The 14,782-nt window shown below is 42.4% G+C and overlaps 2 protein-coding genes and 1 long non-coding RNA gene across 15 annotated transcripts in view; 2 read left to right on the plus strand and 1 right to left on the minus strand.

The window, feature by feature from the left end:
• On the minus strand, window positions 1–12,141 carry tgm2l (transglutaminase 2, like). 2 transcript variants are annotated; one of them, XM_082539369.1, is made up of 15 exons: window positions 12,052–12,141; window positions 7,288–7,458; window positions 6,252–6,482; window positions 5,946–6,064; window positions 3,701–3,829; window positions 3,377–3,554; window positions 3,056–3,197; window positions 2,859–2,962; window positions 2,362–2,504; window positions 2,141–2,240; window positions 1,904–2,049; window positions 1,697–1,826; window positions 1,427–1,587; window positions 968–1,104; window positions 1–511 (listed from the first exon to the last, which is right to left on the minus strand). In XM_082539369.1, the coding sequence occupies exons 1-15, from the start codon at window positions 12,089–12,091 to the stop codon at window positions 328–330; spliced, it is 2,115 nt and encodes a 704-aa protein (XP_082395495.1). In that variant the 5' UTR covers window positions 12,092–12,141; the 3' UTR covers window positions 1–327. The 2 variants fall into 2 exon arrangements, with proteins under 2 accessions (XP_082395495.1, XP_082395496.1); XM_082539370.1 differs by lacking the exon at window positions 12,052–12,141 and adding an exon at window positions 7,932–8,964.
• LOC309710151 lies at window positions 4,715–7,343 on the plus strand. Its single transcript, XR_014277665.1, has 3 exons — window positions 4,715–5,640; window positions 5,986–6,067; window positions 7,262–7,343. It is a non-coding gene; the product is annotated as an uncharacterized lncRNA (long non-coding RNA).
• Window positions 10,963–14,782, plus strand: part of LOC309710133 (cytochrome P450 2F3-like) — a 24,479-nt gene continuing 20,659 nt past the window's right edge. For 4 of the 12 annotated variants that reach the window (XM_082539385.1, XM_082539375.1, XM_082539376.1 and 1 more), the window contains exon 1: window positions 12,814–13,049. The gene's annotated coding sequence lies outside the window, so the exon portion shown is untranslated. The other 8 variants (XM_082539381.1, XM_082539380.1, XM_082539383.1 and 5 more) reach the window with 8 other exon arrangements.

Below are 14,782 nucleotides of genomic sequence, written 5' to 3' on the forward strand. Positions count from 1 at the left end.
TACAAACAACAACAGAATTTCCTTTATTAGAAACCTTTAAACTGTCGGCCAGGCGCCAAAATTCAGCAGAAAAACCAAACCGCAAAAGTCAAAGGCAAGAAATGAGACGCTAACGCAGTGAAGCCGAAACAAAATGCAAAATATGATAATGCAAAGTCAGAAATGTTCATACCTGGCACATAGTGGCTTCAAACTAATGCTTTATCATCATGTATTTGTGGACTTTCACAGGCTGATGTATGTGGAACATGTTTTATTCCACATACATGCGGATTGCTCGATGGCTCATCCGCTCACAGGACACGTCTCAGATTATTTAAAGGTTGCTTAATAAAATTCGGTAATTTCAGCAAAGATATTTCTGTACTTCTTGCGGACGACCACTGTGGTGACTCCCTTGACATCTTTCAGTCGGTCAGAGTCAAAGTCCACCAGCAGCTTCCTCACCCCAGTCCTCATGGGTGAGAAGGACACCACAATGGACACCGTCTGTCCTGGAGAAATGTCCCCACTGGAAGAGAAGATGCATGTGTTCTTCTTTATTTTGTTTTTTACTGACTGCTGTATTTGTGCCTCAGTGCCACATTAAAGTCATCAGGAATAACCTACAAGGGCAGTTTATTACAATCAAGCCACTGGTTCACACATGGAAAAATCCCTGTTCAAGGACTGGCCTTTGGACCAACTCTGTCCTGGCCCAGAAAAACCGTATTATTACACTGAGGGATCCAAATGACCACAGCGAGTCCCTACTGCGCTAGGCAGATTGTAAAATACTGATACTTTTAAGTGATTGAGAGGGCTGCTATAAGTATATACTTATAGTCTCTATGTAACAACGCCCACCCACGCACTCATTTATCCCACATTTTCCCAATGTTGGACCCATTGCCTCATTCTTCATACACGCGACAAGCTTTGCTTTGTGGGCTAAACTTTTGTTCTAAACAGCAGACCCATTACTTACCTAACATGGATCTTAGTGGAAGAGAGTAGGCCTGCGCCCTCCACAGTGAACACACCTCCTTTCAGTGGAACTGGTAAGGGATTGGTGAAGGAGATGGAAGCTTTTACTTGTTCACGAACAAAAGCCTTCCCAGGAACCTGGAGAAAGAGGAGACCGCTCTGTGTTCTAGAACGTCTGAAACTGAATGTCTACAAGGCTGCGAATCAACTGCATTCACAAAGAGTTTTTACTGGAATACTGATTTTCCAAAGTCTTCCTCTGACGTGTCCCCTCCACACAATAATAACTGAAAAGACTCAAACCAACACTGAAACTAGTAAAAACTAAAGTGAAAGATTTTCAAACAAAAAAACCTGAACTGGGACAAACAAACCAGCTCTGACTTACAAACAAAAAGTTAAAACGTGTTAGAAAATATAAAACTATAATAACCCAGGTGACCTCTACAGGTGTTCCCACCTGTATGAAGACGTCAGGTCTGCTGAGTGGGATGTCAGTCACAGACAGGAGGGGCTCGTTCTCGCCTGGAGCCTCTACGAATGCTTTCACCCTGATCAGATGATCGTCTGAGACACACTGGGCATAGTCATCGTAGCGCAGACGCAGCACTTCCTGCTGAGCTGGTAACACACAAACACACAGCATCAAACAGCATCCAGCTCTTACAGAATTACAAGAGCAGCTGAGATGTTACTTTGTAACATGTCAGAGCTCATCTAGGCTGCTGACCTTTGTGAGCAGGCACCATCACAGTGGTGGTCTGCTTCTGGCAGTTCCCCCGATAGAGAGAGCTGTAAGTAACAGCCGTAGCCAGCATGGTCAGCTGGACGTGAGCATCCTGGTCTCCTTCATTCTTCACCTACTGACAGAAAGACTGTGTCATGAATTCAGGTTTAGTTCATCCACTCATTTAGCTGCAGTGTGAATAGTCCATACCTCAATAATCACATCAAAGTCTGTCCCAAACACAGGCTTGGCGTGCTTGATGGACAGCTGCAGTCGTCCTGGTTCTGAGCTGTCACTGAGGACGTCTGTCACCCGACGCCCCGCCTTCTCGTACACTTCTCTCTCCTTCTTGGATCCTGTGGAGAAGAGAGTTTTCATGAAGAACTGCCATGAACTCATGTAAACGTTATTTATATGCTCCTGCGTGTGTTCTGCTTTCCAACTAACCTTCAGGATATTTGTATTGCACAGTGACGTCGTCTCTGAAGTCCCCATAAACACTTTTGGTGCTGATGTTCCTACCCACAGTGGTCTGGTCCACTCTGATCTGTGGAAGTCGGAGAGACCATTAGAAATGATTATCTGTTATAAAAACGTGTGTGTGTGTGTGTGTGTGGTTACTGCTTTATGAGTTGGAAGATAGAAAAACTGACAAAAACAACACATACTTTTCTCCGTTGGCCATTTCTCTGAACGATCCAGTGGATGATGTCAGCGTTCACCTCTGCAAACACAAACGGAGCATCGTACTTCACTCCCAGATTTCCCTCCCTGACGGCCGTCACAGGGCACGGACCACAGCAGAAAACCCCTGAAGCACAAACGTCCATTTATTTAAAAGCATTTCCTGCATCAGTAGAGAATCACTAAGTGACATCAAAACACTTTTAACAATTATTATTCAGTTTGATGACCACCCAAGTCCACCTGGAACTAAGTTTTGACACTCAGGAAACAACGGTGGGACTTTTCTGAACTAAATAAGGTTTTGAAAAGTATTTTTTTCAAGTGGAAGTCAAACTATCAACATCTTTGTTTTAGCTCTAAAGAAAGGCAGCGGTGACAATCCTCACAGCCGTTCATAACGATGAAATACAGAAATGAGTTTACACAGAAAAGTACCAGAAAAACATGTGGACTAAAACATCAAACGTTAGGACCGTACCATCGCTGAGTTCTTGAGGGGTGGGATCTAAAACCTGCCAGCCATCATTTCCTTTGGGGAGATCATCTCTCCTCATCCAAGACTCCACCCAACAGTGGAAATTCCTAAAACCGTGAGGACGGAAAACGTATCACCTCCCGTTAGATAATGCCATATTTGTGTATTTTTTCTGATCGTAGGCGTTCCTGTGATCCTACCAGCTGCTGTCTCTCCCTCCTCTGCTCTCCAGTGGTTGCAGGTTTTCATCCAACAGGAAGTCTATAGAGAGGTTTCCATCGACATCATGAGCTGAAGAGAAGTTGGTGATGAGGCGTGTTGGGATTCCCAGACAGCGCAGCACTGTGAAAAGATCACACGCTCCAACTGAGACAAAGGATTTGTTTCTACATCTGATGTTGTGAATGTGTTTGTGCTGAAGATCTGGAACAATGGAAGTAGTTTAAATGACAACTGCTACAGAAGGGATGCTTTTAGAGGAATGATTTAGCTATCCTTGAATGCAGGGAAGTCTGTGTTACCTGTACATGCAACAGCAGCAAACACCCAGCACTGGCCATATTTCACTGCTCTGACCCCAGCTTTGCTCCACTGACGGAGGATCGGTGCGCTGCCGGTCCACCGGTACGGTGCAACTCCATCAGAGTACGGCTCAGTCCAGCGCCCAGTCAGCACTCCTCTGTCATCATTAGAGTTCACCTGCAAGAGTTCACCTATCAGACTCAGGATCGCTGCTGTGGCATTCATGAGCTGCAGATCATGTTCATCATGTGCTCACACAAATGAAACCAAATGTTTTCCAGCCGTTAACATTATTTTCAGCCGAAGCCAGAAATGCTTCTCACCATTGCAGTGATGATCCTGCTGACGTAGACGGGGTCAAATCTCTGCTCAATGTCCATCTGTGAGTCTCGCAGAGCATCGTTGGAGTTATTCAGGACTTCAAAACAGATGTCCATCACATAGTCCTCAAACTGCAGGAGAAGGAGAACGCCAGTGAGAGAGGCCATAGAAGAGCGCCTAAAAACAGGAAAGAGATTTCCTGAAGAACCTTTTTCTAAATACTAAATGTTTCCCATCGGCTGCCCAGTGTGTGCAGTAGGGGAAATAAGTTTTGGATTCTGTGCTGATGACTTTTGATCCTCAAGAAGATTATAACTTAGTACTTGGTGAAGAAACCCTTTCTGACAACCGCACATGTCAGGGGGGATTTTGGTCCACCCCTCTTAACAGAAACACTCCTTCAGGTTTATTGGCTGCTCCTTAGCAACTCAAGGCTTCAGCTCCCTCCACAGATTCGTATTATTTCCCCCACTGTACGTGTGCATCTGTTACACCCACAGTCTGCCTGTTAGTCATCCTCTCTGCCCTCGCAGCTACCTGTGAATGGGTGAGCCTTTGTTTGTGTGGTCTGGTTACATTCTGACACATCGCATCCAGATGTTTCCTCCAGACAACTGACAGATTTTCAGATCCAGCCAAAGCCTGAGAGTCTCTGCCACACTGCTGTGACAGTTCACACCAGCCCCCTGTGGTAGGACTCGACTTAAGCGGTCAAAGAAGTGCAGGAGACTGATGCTGTCCAGTGTAGCAAGTGATTTATTTTGTGACCCAAACAATATTTACAAAGAAACAAATAAGAAACTCAACTCTATAATTAACTCAGTTCAAATAAACATAACTGAACTTAAATCAGTGGAAATTAAGGTCAGACTGCACACAGCTACACTGACCTGGACCTTTCTCTTGAAACACCTGAGTTCTTCTGCTTAAATCGTCCACTTAACCAAACAATTTCTCCTCTGGACTATTCCATTCAGTAGGTAAGATGAACATGATTATATTCAAACCTCTACTGCTCCTCTTTACTGGCAACATAAACTCTATGGTGTAATCAATACATATTACAACAATAAATCCATTTCTTCATAAACCCTCTAAAACCAACTTTATTAAATTATAAGAGTTCTTCCCCTTCTGCACTTGGTCTCTTCCTGTGACCTCAGATGAACCCAGAAGCTATAAAGCAGGAAGTAAAACTACATTTCCTTCTTTTGTTTCTGGAAGACAGGTAGGTAAGGTAAGTCAGGATACATATGATGGGTCTATCGGTAGTGTTTGATTGGGTCCCGGCTCACTATGGGGTTAAGGGGGAATGAAGCAGCGGACAGGTTAGCAAAGGCAGCCACTAATCATGAGATAGTTGATCTGGTGGTGAATTTTGGTCAGGAGGAAGTAAAGAGTATTATTAAGCTCGAAATGAGGGGTAGATGGCAGAAACAGTGGGACGAAGACAGGAGGGGAAGGTGGTTATATAAAATTCAAAGGGGGGTGGGAGTGAGGAGATCCACAAGAAGGAGTAGGCGAGAGGAGGAGGTGGTGTCAAGACTGAGATTTGGGCATATGGGTTTGAATTCCACACCGTTCTTGATAGGGAAGCATGCCTCAGGGAAATGTGATTCTTGTGGAGCGGATGAAACTTTGGAGCATGTTGTTTTGCAGTGTCGGAAATATACAGTAGAGAGGAGACGGTTGGTCCGAAATCTCAGTAGCATTGATATGAAACTTGATGTTGTAGGGTTACTACAGAGGGAGGCGGGGGATAAGTGTTATCAGGCATTGTTTCAGTTTTTGAGAGAAGTAAGGTTGTTTGGGAGGATATGAAGTGTTTTTTTTTTTTGTTTTGTTTTGAGCATGATTTCTGTCCACACTCCATAGCAGTGGTGGCGGTAATGCACCATGCAGTTGTTTGCCAACCGCCAATAATACGTAAAAGAAGAAGAAGGTAAGTTGTAAACAATACAAATTAACAGTTGAAATGAAGAACATGTTAACTTAACAAACTTGTAGGGATTGATTTAAACTAAGATGTTATATTATATAATCTGTAAAAGTGCAAAACATAAAGAAACCCAGGATAGTAGATGTTTGCCTGTTGCAGACTACGTGTGAAATATGGTTAAATCAAAACAAGAATGTTAACTAAGAATATAGACAAATGGTCTTCTCGCCCGCTTTGTCACACCCCACTGGGCTGACAGACACAGATGTATTCAGCACAGTCACACTTTAAATGTTTGTGTGTGTTACCTGTCCATAATTCCAGTGAATGCTTTTGATGTATTCCCAGGTCCCCATGTAGATTATTCCTTCTTCGTTCATGATGTACTCCTGAAGCTGAGTCTCGTCAGGCAGATACACCACATCATCTGGTAAACGCATAAAGACCACGACAGTGTTGCTAATATGAAATCTTCAGTTGTAATCTGATCATTTTGCTTATTGTGGAATTTAATTCATCGTAATCGCAGAAAAAGCAAATGAAACTCAGAGTGTGTCAGTGGCTTCAGTCTGACCTGCTGAAGCAATCAGACACACAGAGAGCGCACGCTTTACCTTTGCACCAGGGGTTATAGAGCAGGTGGAAACTCATTTTGTCCTTTTTCTCTAAAACGCGTCCGTCCGGTGACATCAGCAGCACAGCCAGACTGTACTGGCCAATGATAGCATCTGCTGGACTGTGCAGAGTCAGCAGCATTTCATCTTGTGCTCCCTGCTGGTTAAACCACCACTTGTCCCCAGCTCCATGCACCTTCTGAACCTTGATCTCCACCTCGTCTCTCTTACCTGGTGAAACAAACAAAGCCTTCTGGGTCAGAAACAACAGCATGTATGGAACAGGTGTTCAGCTTTACACAGCAAGTGATGGTTATAAATCTGAACTGTTTTAATGATCAGGAGGAGTTCAGTGTTGGGGATCAATAGACTTATGTCTGTGAAGGTTCTCAGTCATCCAGCTCATCATAGTCAAAGGAGCTTGCAAAGTGTCTGGACTTTAAGTTGCTTGAAGACGTTTCACCTCATCAGGGGGTCCTTTTGTCCCTCTGTGGGGGGGTCACTCCCACTAGGTTTATATCTGGGACTCTCCACCATTTGACCTTAGAACTGAAGAAGCTTCTCGGATGAGAGGTGAAACGTCTTCAAGCAACTTAAAGAAGTCCAGACGCTTTTCTTTGCAAGCTCCTTTGACGATCAATAGACTTGTGTAGACCCAGTTTTGCTACATATAAAACTTAAATTTAAGGTAAAAGTACAGTCTATTGTACACACAATATTTACTAACAATCAGTGTTTGTATAAGATTTCTTCTTTTACAAAGGTACAAACAAGCTGTGTATAACTGTATAAATATACATTAAAACCAATATTGTAACTTGTTATGTAATTAAGTCAATTTGTAGTTGAAATTGAGACGGCATAAGGAAGGACGTACGAACTGATACTGACTTATTAATGAGTTACAGTTCTTATAAGGTGCTGACTGACTAAAGAAATCTTCCAAAACAAGATGCTTTCTTTGCAATGTTCCCCAGAAGACTCGAGTTTAATCTTTTCTATCTTTACAGCTCCTTCCTGGTCAGCCTGTACTCACCGAGGTGCAGGACTAGATCCAAGTGGTGTTTGGGGGGCAAAGAGCCATTACACTGCACAGTGATGGAGAAGGGCTGACCCCTACGGACAATCAAGCGCTTCTGATCGATCTCCCTGGTGCGGTGTGCCGAGTTGTTCTCACGACTTCTCAGATCCACATCACTAATCAAACCTAAGACAAACAGCAGAAAGTTCAGACATCGGTCATGCACTGATATCAGGCTTATAGAGGTTTCTGTCATATCGCCAAATAACACATTTACAGACTTGGGAGTTTCAGCTTTTTTTAAGCTGCGACATTGCTAAGAGTCAAGTCCATGATCATAGTCAAGATGTACGTCGGCTGTGCTGCTCTGCCTATGATTTTTCCAACTGTTGATTTTTCTTCCCTTTAAATCAGATTATTGACAAAGTATTAACTTTGCATAATCTGCAAAATTACACGTATTTGTTCTCAATGCATAGCTGCCTTCCTTCCTGTCCTAGTTTTGCTCAAAAGCTGTGAAAGCCTTCGGTGGGGACCCAGGACGAGTCCTGTAGCACCCAAATGCTGATTCACCCGTCAGCACATTTCTCACACATTAAAATCCAAACTAATTTTGTACTAGCAGTAATAGCTGCAGTCAGCAGCAGACGTTCACTTGCCTTTGTGGTTGGCCATTGTGAATATCTGCTCCAAATGTCTTCACGCTGTCTCAGATTCGTGCTCGATGTCCACCAGGCTCATGTATTTATGCTCTAGAGAGGACTTCCCACTTATCTGACACACACTCACCCCCCAAACACTCGGTCATGCTGCTTCTCCTCCCTCTGTGACCTCTCACATACCAAAAATTACACTCCTCTGTGGGTGTAGGCATGAGTGAAAGCTTCAGAGGCTCTTTATTATTATCTCTCTTGAGTCTTTAGTCATTGTAACAAATAGAATGAAATCAAGAGAAAAACAAGAATATAAACTTCATTCTGCACATTTATAAAGAAATAGCGACTCACGTCGACCAAAGCGCTGAACAAACACAACGGAAACAAAACCCATCAAATACCAATCAGAGTGGGCTGAATTATAACACCATGCAAAGAAAGCAGAAGCCAAAGCAGATGAGAAAGAAATCTGGTGCTAAACAAAGATCATGAAATTACAGAATATATCGAAGCTGTCAGAGATAGAAGGCAGACACAGGTCTTAACCAAATATAGGCCCAGTGACCCCAAAGTGACACCAGAACAAAGGTGGTCAGGATCACGTGCCCACTGGTCTGGATACACGTCTTTAAAAAGATGTCAAATCATGCACTCGTACAGGCGAACTTGTAAGTTGTTGTATGTAACTGGTCCTGCGCTTTATCTTAACGTTTCTTACTCTGTGATCTGAAGTTGAGCTGAAGCAGGAAGGTCAAAGTTGGGTCAAAGAGTCACAAAGTTGAGGTCAGTTTGCCCTTCTTGAATTACTAAATACAACTTTAGTCATCTAGCAAATGTCCACACCCAGATTATTCAAGAGCAGGGTGTCTGTGGCTCTGAACAGTTATCTCTATCTAACCCATACACCAAATGTCAGCACCTCTGCAACACTGACACGCTCGGACTGCTGAATTTTAATGTTCAAGTAAAGCTGAAAAATAGCTTTAAGCTTCATGCTGCTGTCCTAAAAAACAGGAAAACACTATTTATAGTCATTCTAACGTATTTTAGCTACACATGACCTTTTGCCTTATTCTATGTAGGATTTAATTTAGTGACTTAAGTACACTGAGTCAAGTAGATAGTTGTGATAAGCTCCCTGAATTAGATAAGCGAATAACACTATGTAAGGATGGAGTCATGTCAGAATAACCACAAAGAATATATAGTGAGGACTAAATTTAGACTTTAAAGTTATAATATCTGATGCTTTTGGACAAACTGAAAACAGACTGAAATCATATAAAGTTACGGAAAAGGTGAGAAAATAACTCATGCACATCTGTACACATATAAATCCAATGTTATTGCTGATGCTAAATCTTCCGGTGTTCTTTGAGTGGTCAGTAAGTTGTAATTGGTGCAGGCTGGTGGATGACCTCTATGAGAGGGAACGTGTGCTTTGAGCTGCTGATGTAAACTAGAAAGAGACGGCATCACTCTGACGAGGACTGATTCAGAAGCACTTATGTTGCAACGTGTTTGTAAAGCCAGACAGTCAGATTTCTCTTTTAGAGCCACATCAGAACCGGCTCTTTTGCTGTCACAACAACACGACGGTTTCCTCACACTGAGCTTTTCCCGTCAGCCTGCTGAAACAGTGAGGCACACATCCAGAAATCTTGAATGAGTTCAACACGTAGTTGAAGGAGGTTAAGAAGAGTCATTTGTGTTTCGGGGGTTTCTGCAGTTACATTTTGTAGAGTCAGTAAAGGAGCTGGAAAACGTGGACCCCGTCCTAATCTGCTGATGTAAAACAGTCTCTGTGACTTTGGTTTGAAGAAACTGAATGTGTTGGTGCAACTGGAGCTCTTCCTGCATTGTGTTAGATTTCTCAGTGCCCACCGAGTGTCTGTGCCTGATAATGAGGTCTGTGACAGACTGAGAGCACTGACAAAGCAAACACAATGAACACAGTGCAAAAAATAGCCTGAGGTGTCACTACTGTGTTAGAAGGATGACGCACAATGGGAATTAGTTTTTTGTAAACTACACACACTTACACACTTTCACTAACACTTATACAGTATTGATATTCAGTACTGAGTCAGTTAAACGTGTACGGCCACTTGACTCATTCATTTATGCCCAGCTCCATCTCATTTACAGCTGAAAGAGGCAAATTTGATGGAAATATCACCAGGACATATCAAAATTTGATCTGAAATCTGTTGTGGTTTCAGCAGCACCTGGTAGTCCAGACTGGGTCGTCATTTTGCTGAGTGGAGCCAAAAAACAGCAGAAAATCCACTTCTTAGATTTAATATGTTTGAATGGACTTTTTCATGAGTTCTCCACCAGTTTAGAAGTTTTATCTCTTTAATGGAATTACAAGGGCGCTGGCCTCATCTGACCTTGAAGCTTCTTGCCACTAAACTTCATCCTACTCCTTTTCGAGCGCACACATTGTGTAGACATAGAGATATACATGAAAACTTGATGTTGTTTAAAGTTTTAGTTTGTTTTTTTTGTTTTCTTCTTTTCTCTTGTTATTTCACTTATATTTGCATGTTCAAAATAAAATTCTATCTATCTCTATCTCACTCATTGCCTGATTACCTCTGAGCCTCTGACCATGTACGCCCGTTCCTGTAAATTTAAAGCAGTTTATGGAATATTTCTCTTACAGCGCTTGGATTAACGCTTAGATTCTGCACTGCAATCGCATTTTAATTGTTTGATGTAATATCCACAGCGATGGTGAACAGAAGCAAAATCCAGACTGAGTTACAGGAAGACATTGTTTGTCTGATGCTGAACTGAGGAATGCTGGGATGGTCATGTTCGGGAAACCAAGGTCTTTAACTGACCTCAGTGTCCTGATCGCACCAAAGTGTTATCAGAGTGACACACTGGTCTTTCACCCAATTTCAGCACAATTCTGTGGAAAACCCCCACTGCTAAAAAGTTTAAAAAATCTTTTAGATCAGTTTAACTTTTATTCAAAGGACAAATTACGACGTTTATTAATACACTGATGCTTTTAAAGAAAAAAGTCTCCTAGATATAATTTGTCCTTTTTCAAATATACAGTACGTACACAGTACATTCCCTGCTTCATGAAGTATTTCTCTAAGATGAGTCTGAGACAGAAGATGTTCTGGCGTGAGCATCAAAGTGCATGCAAATGAAACTTTAAACGAAACTGTGAAAATGTGTGATGGGAAGAAACCCAGAATAGACGAGATTTGAGCTGAGGTTGTGTGGAGTGACTGCAGACAGCTGGATATTTCAGGAAGTGATGTTTCCACAGATGGTTTCTGTAGAGTTGATACTAGCAGGAAAACACCAAGGAGGATCTCAAACATGAAGAGAACTGTAGGTAAGTGCTTTGGGAAATGGGAAATTACAACAACATCAAACTACTATAACAGAGTCTCCACACGAACATGACATTAGTTATGCTGTAAAGCTAGATGATTGAGCTGGTCCTTAAATATACAAGATGGAAGGTGAGTGGATGAAGTGCAGGTCAGGGAGTCAGCTGGTGAGAGAACACAGCTCTGCGGACCTTACAGGGAATAAAAGATCTACCTGCTTTCACACAACAGAAGAGAAGCTGAGGGAGAGGACAGAGACGAGAAGCAGGGGGGTAAATCCGGTTGTTCAGTCTGACGTCACTAGCCGTGTCTGGGTCTAAACTCCGCTGCAGGTCCATATATCAAACGATCACTGTGGCATTACTGAGAGTTGAAAAACTGTCTAAAGTCTTTCATCTTTAATAAAATGATCAGCATTCTGCTCTACCAGGTGTAAGAATTGAGTTTAACATCCAGGCATCCATGAAAACGGAATTTATGACATTTAACGGAGTTAGAAGTTAGCAGGGAGTTAGCTCGCTAGCTTCTATCTAAATACAATATAGCATGTCCTGACTGCGGGGTTTTGGAAACAAATTAAAACGTACAGCTCTGTTATCACTTCCAGCATAAATGAAGACAGAAAACTAAACAGCAGTGACGTTTGTAGGGTTACTTAAGTTGGGCTAGCTGGTATATAATGATGTGCTAGGTGACCGCTAGCGACACAGCTATGTTAGCATAATATAAACAAGCTAACTTTTTTTCCACTCGATAAAAGTTACCGTGAGTGTTCTCGGTGGTCAGGAACAAATGTAATTGCATGGCAGGATGCTGTAAAAGGACCAAACTTCAGCCAGGAGAACAACTGAGATAATCCATCCACAATACGAGGTTAGTCATTCATATACTGCTGCATGGGCTGGGCTGTAGTTACATCCTAAGGTTTTAAAAACTGAGCTTAAATAAATGATTAGTGGTAATAAAAGCCGAGGGAGGTCAACAGTGATCACTGACTGTTTTAGGAGCTTTTTGAGATCAAATAGAAGAAAATATATAACATTAAACATGTTAACAACACAAAAGCCATATTAAACGCAGACTACTTTAGACCCGGAAGTAGGATTCGTCGCGTCATCACTGAACAACCGGATAGAAAAAGGCAGCTGACACTAGAGACAACAGGGGAGAGTGACCGAACTCTGTATGCTGTAAAGGTGTTTCAAATAGTTTTACATTATTCCTGATTCACTGACGTATACTGAGATATAACTACAGAGATTTAACCTGAGATCTGGATGTCACAGGTTCGAATGTATTTTTCAAATGTAGCTCTGTTACTGGAAAGTTAGAGACTGTTTAAGTACATTTTAAAAAAAGAGAAATAAGCAAATAGATTCAAAACTCAAAGATTTATATCTGACATCTAAAACTGCGATCTCACTCTTCATTCGAAAATCAATTTTCCTTTCCTGTTAGCTCGCGGATTAGCTACTGGATTAGCAAAATTCCGAAGCAATCCGAATTAGCCACAAGGTGCGATGTAACGAGCTCTCTGATTGGTTGGACAGACACAGGCTGGCTGCCTGGATTTTTCTATGCTGCTGTTTGTGCTAAAAGCTTTGCCCTGCTAACACCTGTGTCCTTGCACAAAGGCCGTTCAGCCTCGGGATTTACACTCTGCCCGACACCGATATGTGATGAATGAGGGGACCGTGCAGTGAAACGTGGAGCTGAAACTCTGACTGTGCGCCTGTGGACTCAGCCTGACCACCTGTTGAAGGTATGCTAACATGGCTAACGCTAGCATCACCGAATGTAGCCCCGTTATTTGAAAATTTTACGTCGCAGCTGTACGAGCCAGCTACGTGTTTTGTAAGCTGTAAACTACAAAACAATTGAAAATCGTTTTTTGGTTTTTTTACATATATTTCTACTTGGAGAAATTTAAGAGGCTTATCCCTCAAAACTTTAAATACAAAAAAATTGCAAAAAATAGTTTACAACAACAGGAAATTTATTTTGAGTGTCTTCATAGTTTTATTTTGGAGATACAGCAATTTTTATATACTGCAGGAAAAACGAAAAAACAATCCTATGATGCAAATTTGCAAAGAAAACAGCAGGTGCATCAAAATAAACTATTTCCAGCAGTGCAATTCGAGTTCCAAGCATCCCAGAAACTATTCAGAAAAGCATAGAGTCAAACATGACTTAAAAAAAAACACCAGTATAGGTTTCGGGCAGGAAATGGCGGACATTCGATAGTTCACGTTGACTCTTTTTCAATGTGGGAAGTGTTACGAACAGCTCAAAGTCAAAGTCAAAGTCAACTTTATTTGTCGATTCTGCCACATGTACAGGACATACGGAGAATAGAAATTGCGTTACTCTTCACTCCCTAGATAAATAGCAAATGAACATTTAAATATATTTAAATATAAAAGTGATTAAAAAATGCAAGTAAAATAATTAAATAGTAAATAGTAATTGAATAATTAAAAAGTAAAAATTTAAATAAATACAATTTTACATATAACAAGAAAGCTATATAATATACAATATAATGGGTAAGTGACATTGAGTGTAAGCCAGGCAGAGTAGTGCAAATAGGCAAATAGTGCAAATGGAGATTTGGTAATGTACGGTAAGAGAAAGTGTACAACAAAGTCTTATGAGGTAATGGCAGTCCAATGCTCCACAAAGTGACTGGTAACTGGTGCAGGCCAGTGAGTGAGTCAGAGAGTGTGTGTGTTTGTGTGTGTGTGACAGAGTTCAGTGAGACCGTGGAGGAGAGAGGGGAGAGGGGGCAGAATCGGGAGGGAGTTAAGCTTCCTGACAGCCTGATGGATGAAGCTGTCCTTCAGCCTGCTGGTCCTGGCCTGGAGACTCCGCAGTCTCCTCCCCGACGGCAGCAGCTTGAAGAAGCTTTGCATTGGGTGTGTGGGATCAGCCGCTATGCAAAGGGCTTTTTTAGTGAGACGGGTGCTGTAAATGTCCTGGAGGGAGGGGAGAGAGACACCAATGATCCTCTCTGCAGCTCTCACTATGCGTTGGAGGGTTCTATGACAGGACGCATTGCAGGCTCCAAACCACACAGTGATGCAGCTCGACAGGATGCTCTCGATGGTGCCTCTGTAGAAAGTGTACATGATGGGGGCTGGTGCTCCTGCTCTTCTTAGTTTGCGGAGAAAGAAGAGACGCTGCTGTGATTTCTTGGCCAGTGCTGTGGTGTTGTACGTCCAGGAGAGATCCTCTGTGATGTGCACACCCAAGAACTTGGTGCTGCTCACTCTCTCCACAGACGCTCCGTCAATGGTCAGAGGAGCATGTTGGGTGTGCATTCTCCTGAAGTCCACAACAATCTCCTTCGTCTTCTCCACATTCAGAGAGAGATTGTTGTCAGCACACCACGTGGCCAGGCGTCTCACCTCACTTCTGTAGTCGGTCTCATCCCTGTTGCTAATGAGACCCACCACCGTTGTGTCGTCCGCAAACTTGATGAAGAGGTTGGAG

This window comes from Aulonocara stuartgranti (assembly GCF_965226115.1).
Source record: "Aulonocara stuartgranti genome assembly, chromosome: 7".
Classification (NCBI taxonomy): Eukaryota; Metazoa; Chordata; class Actinopteri; order Cichliformes; family Cichlidae; genus Aulonocara; species Aulonocara stuartgranti.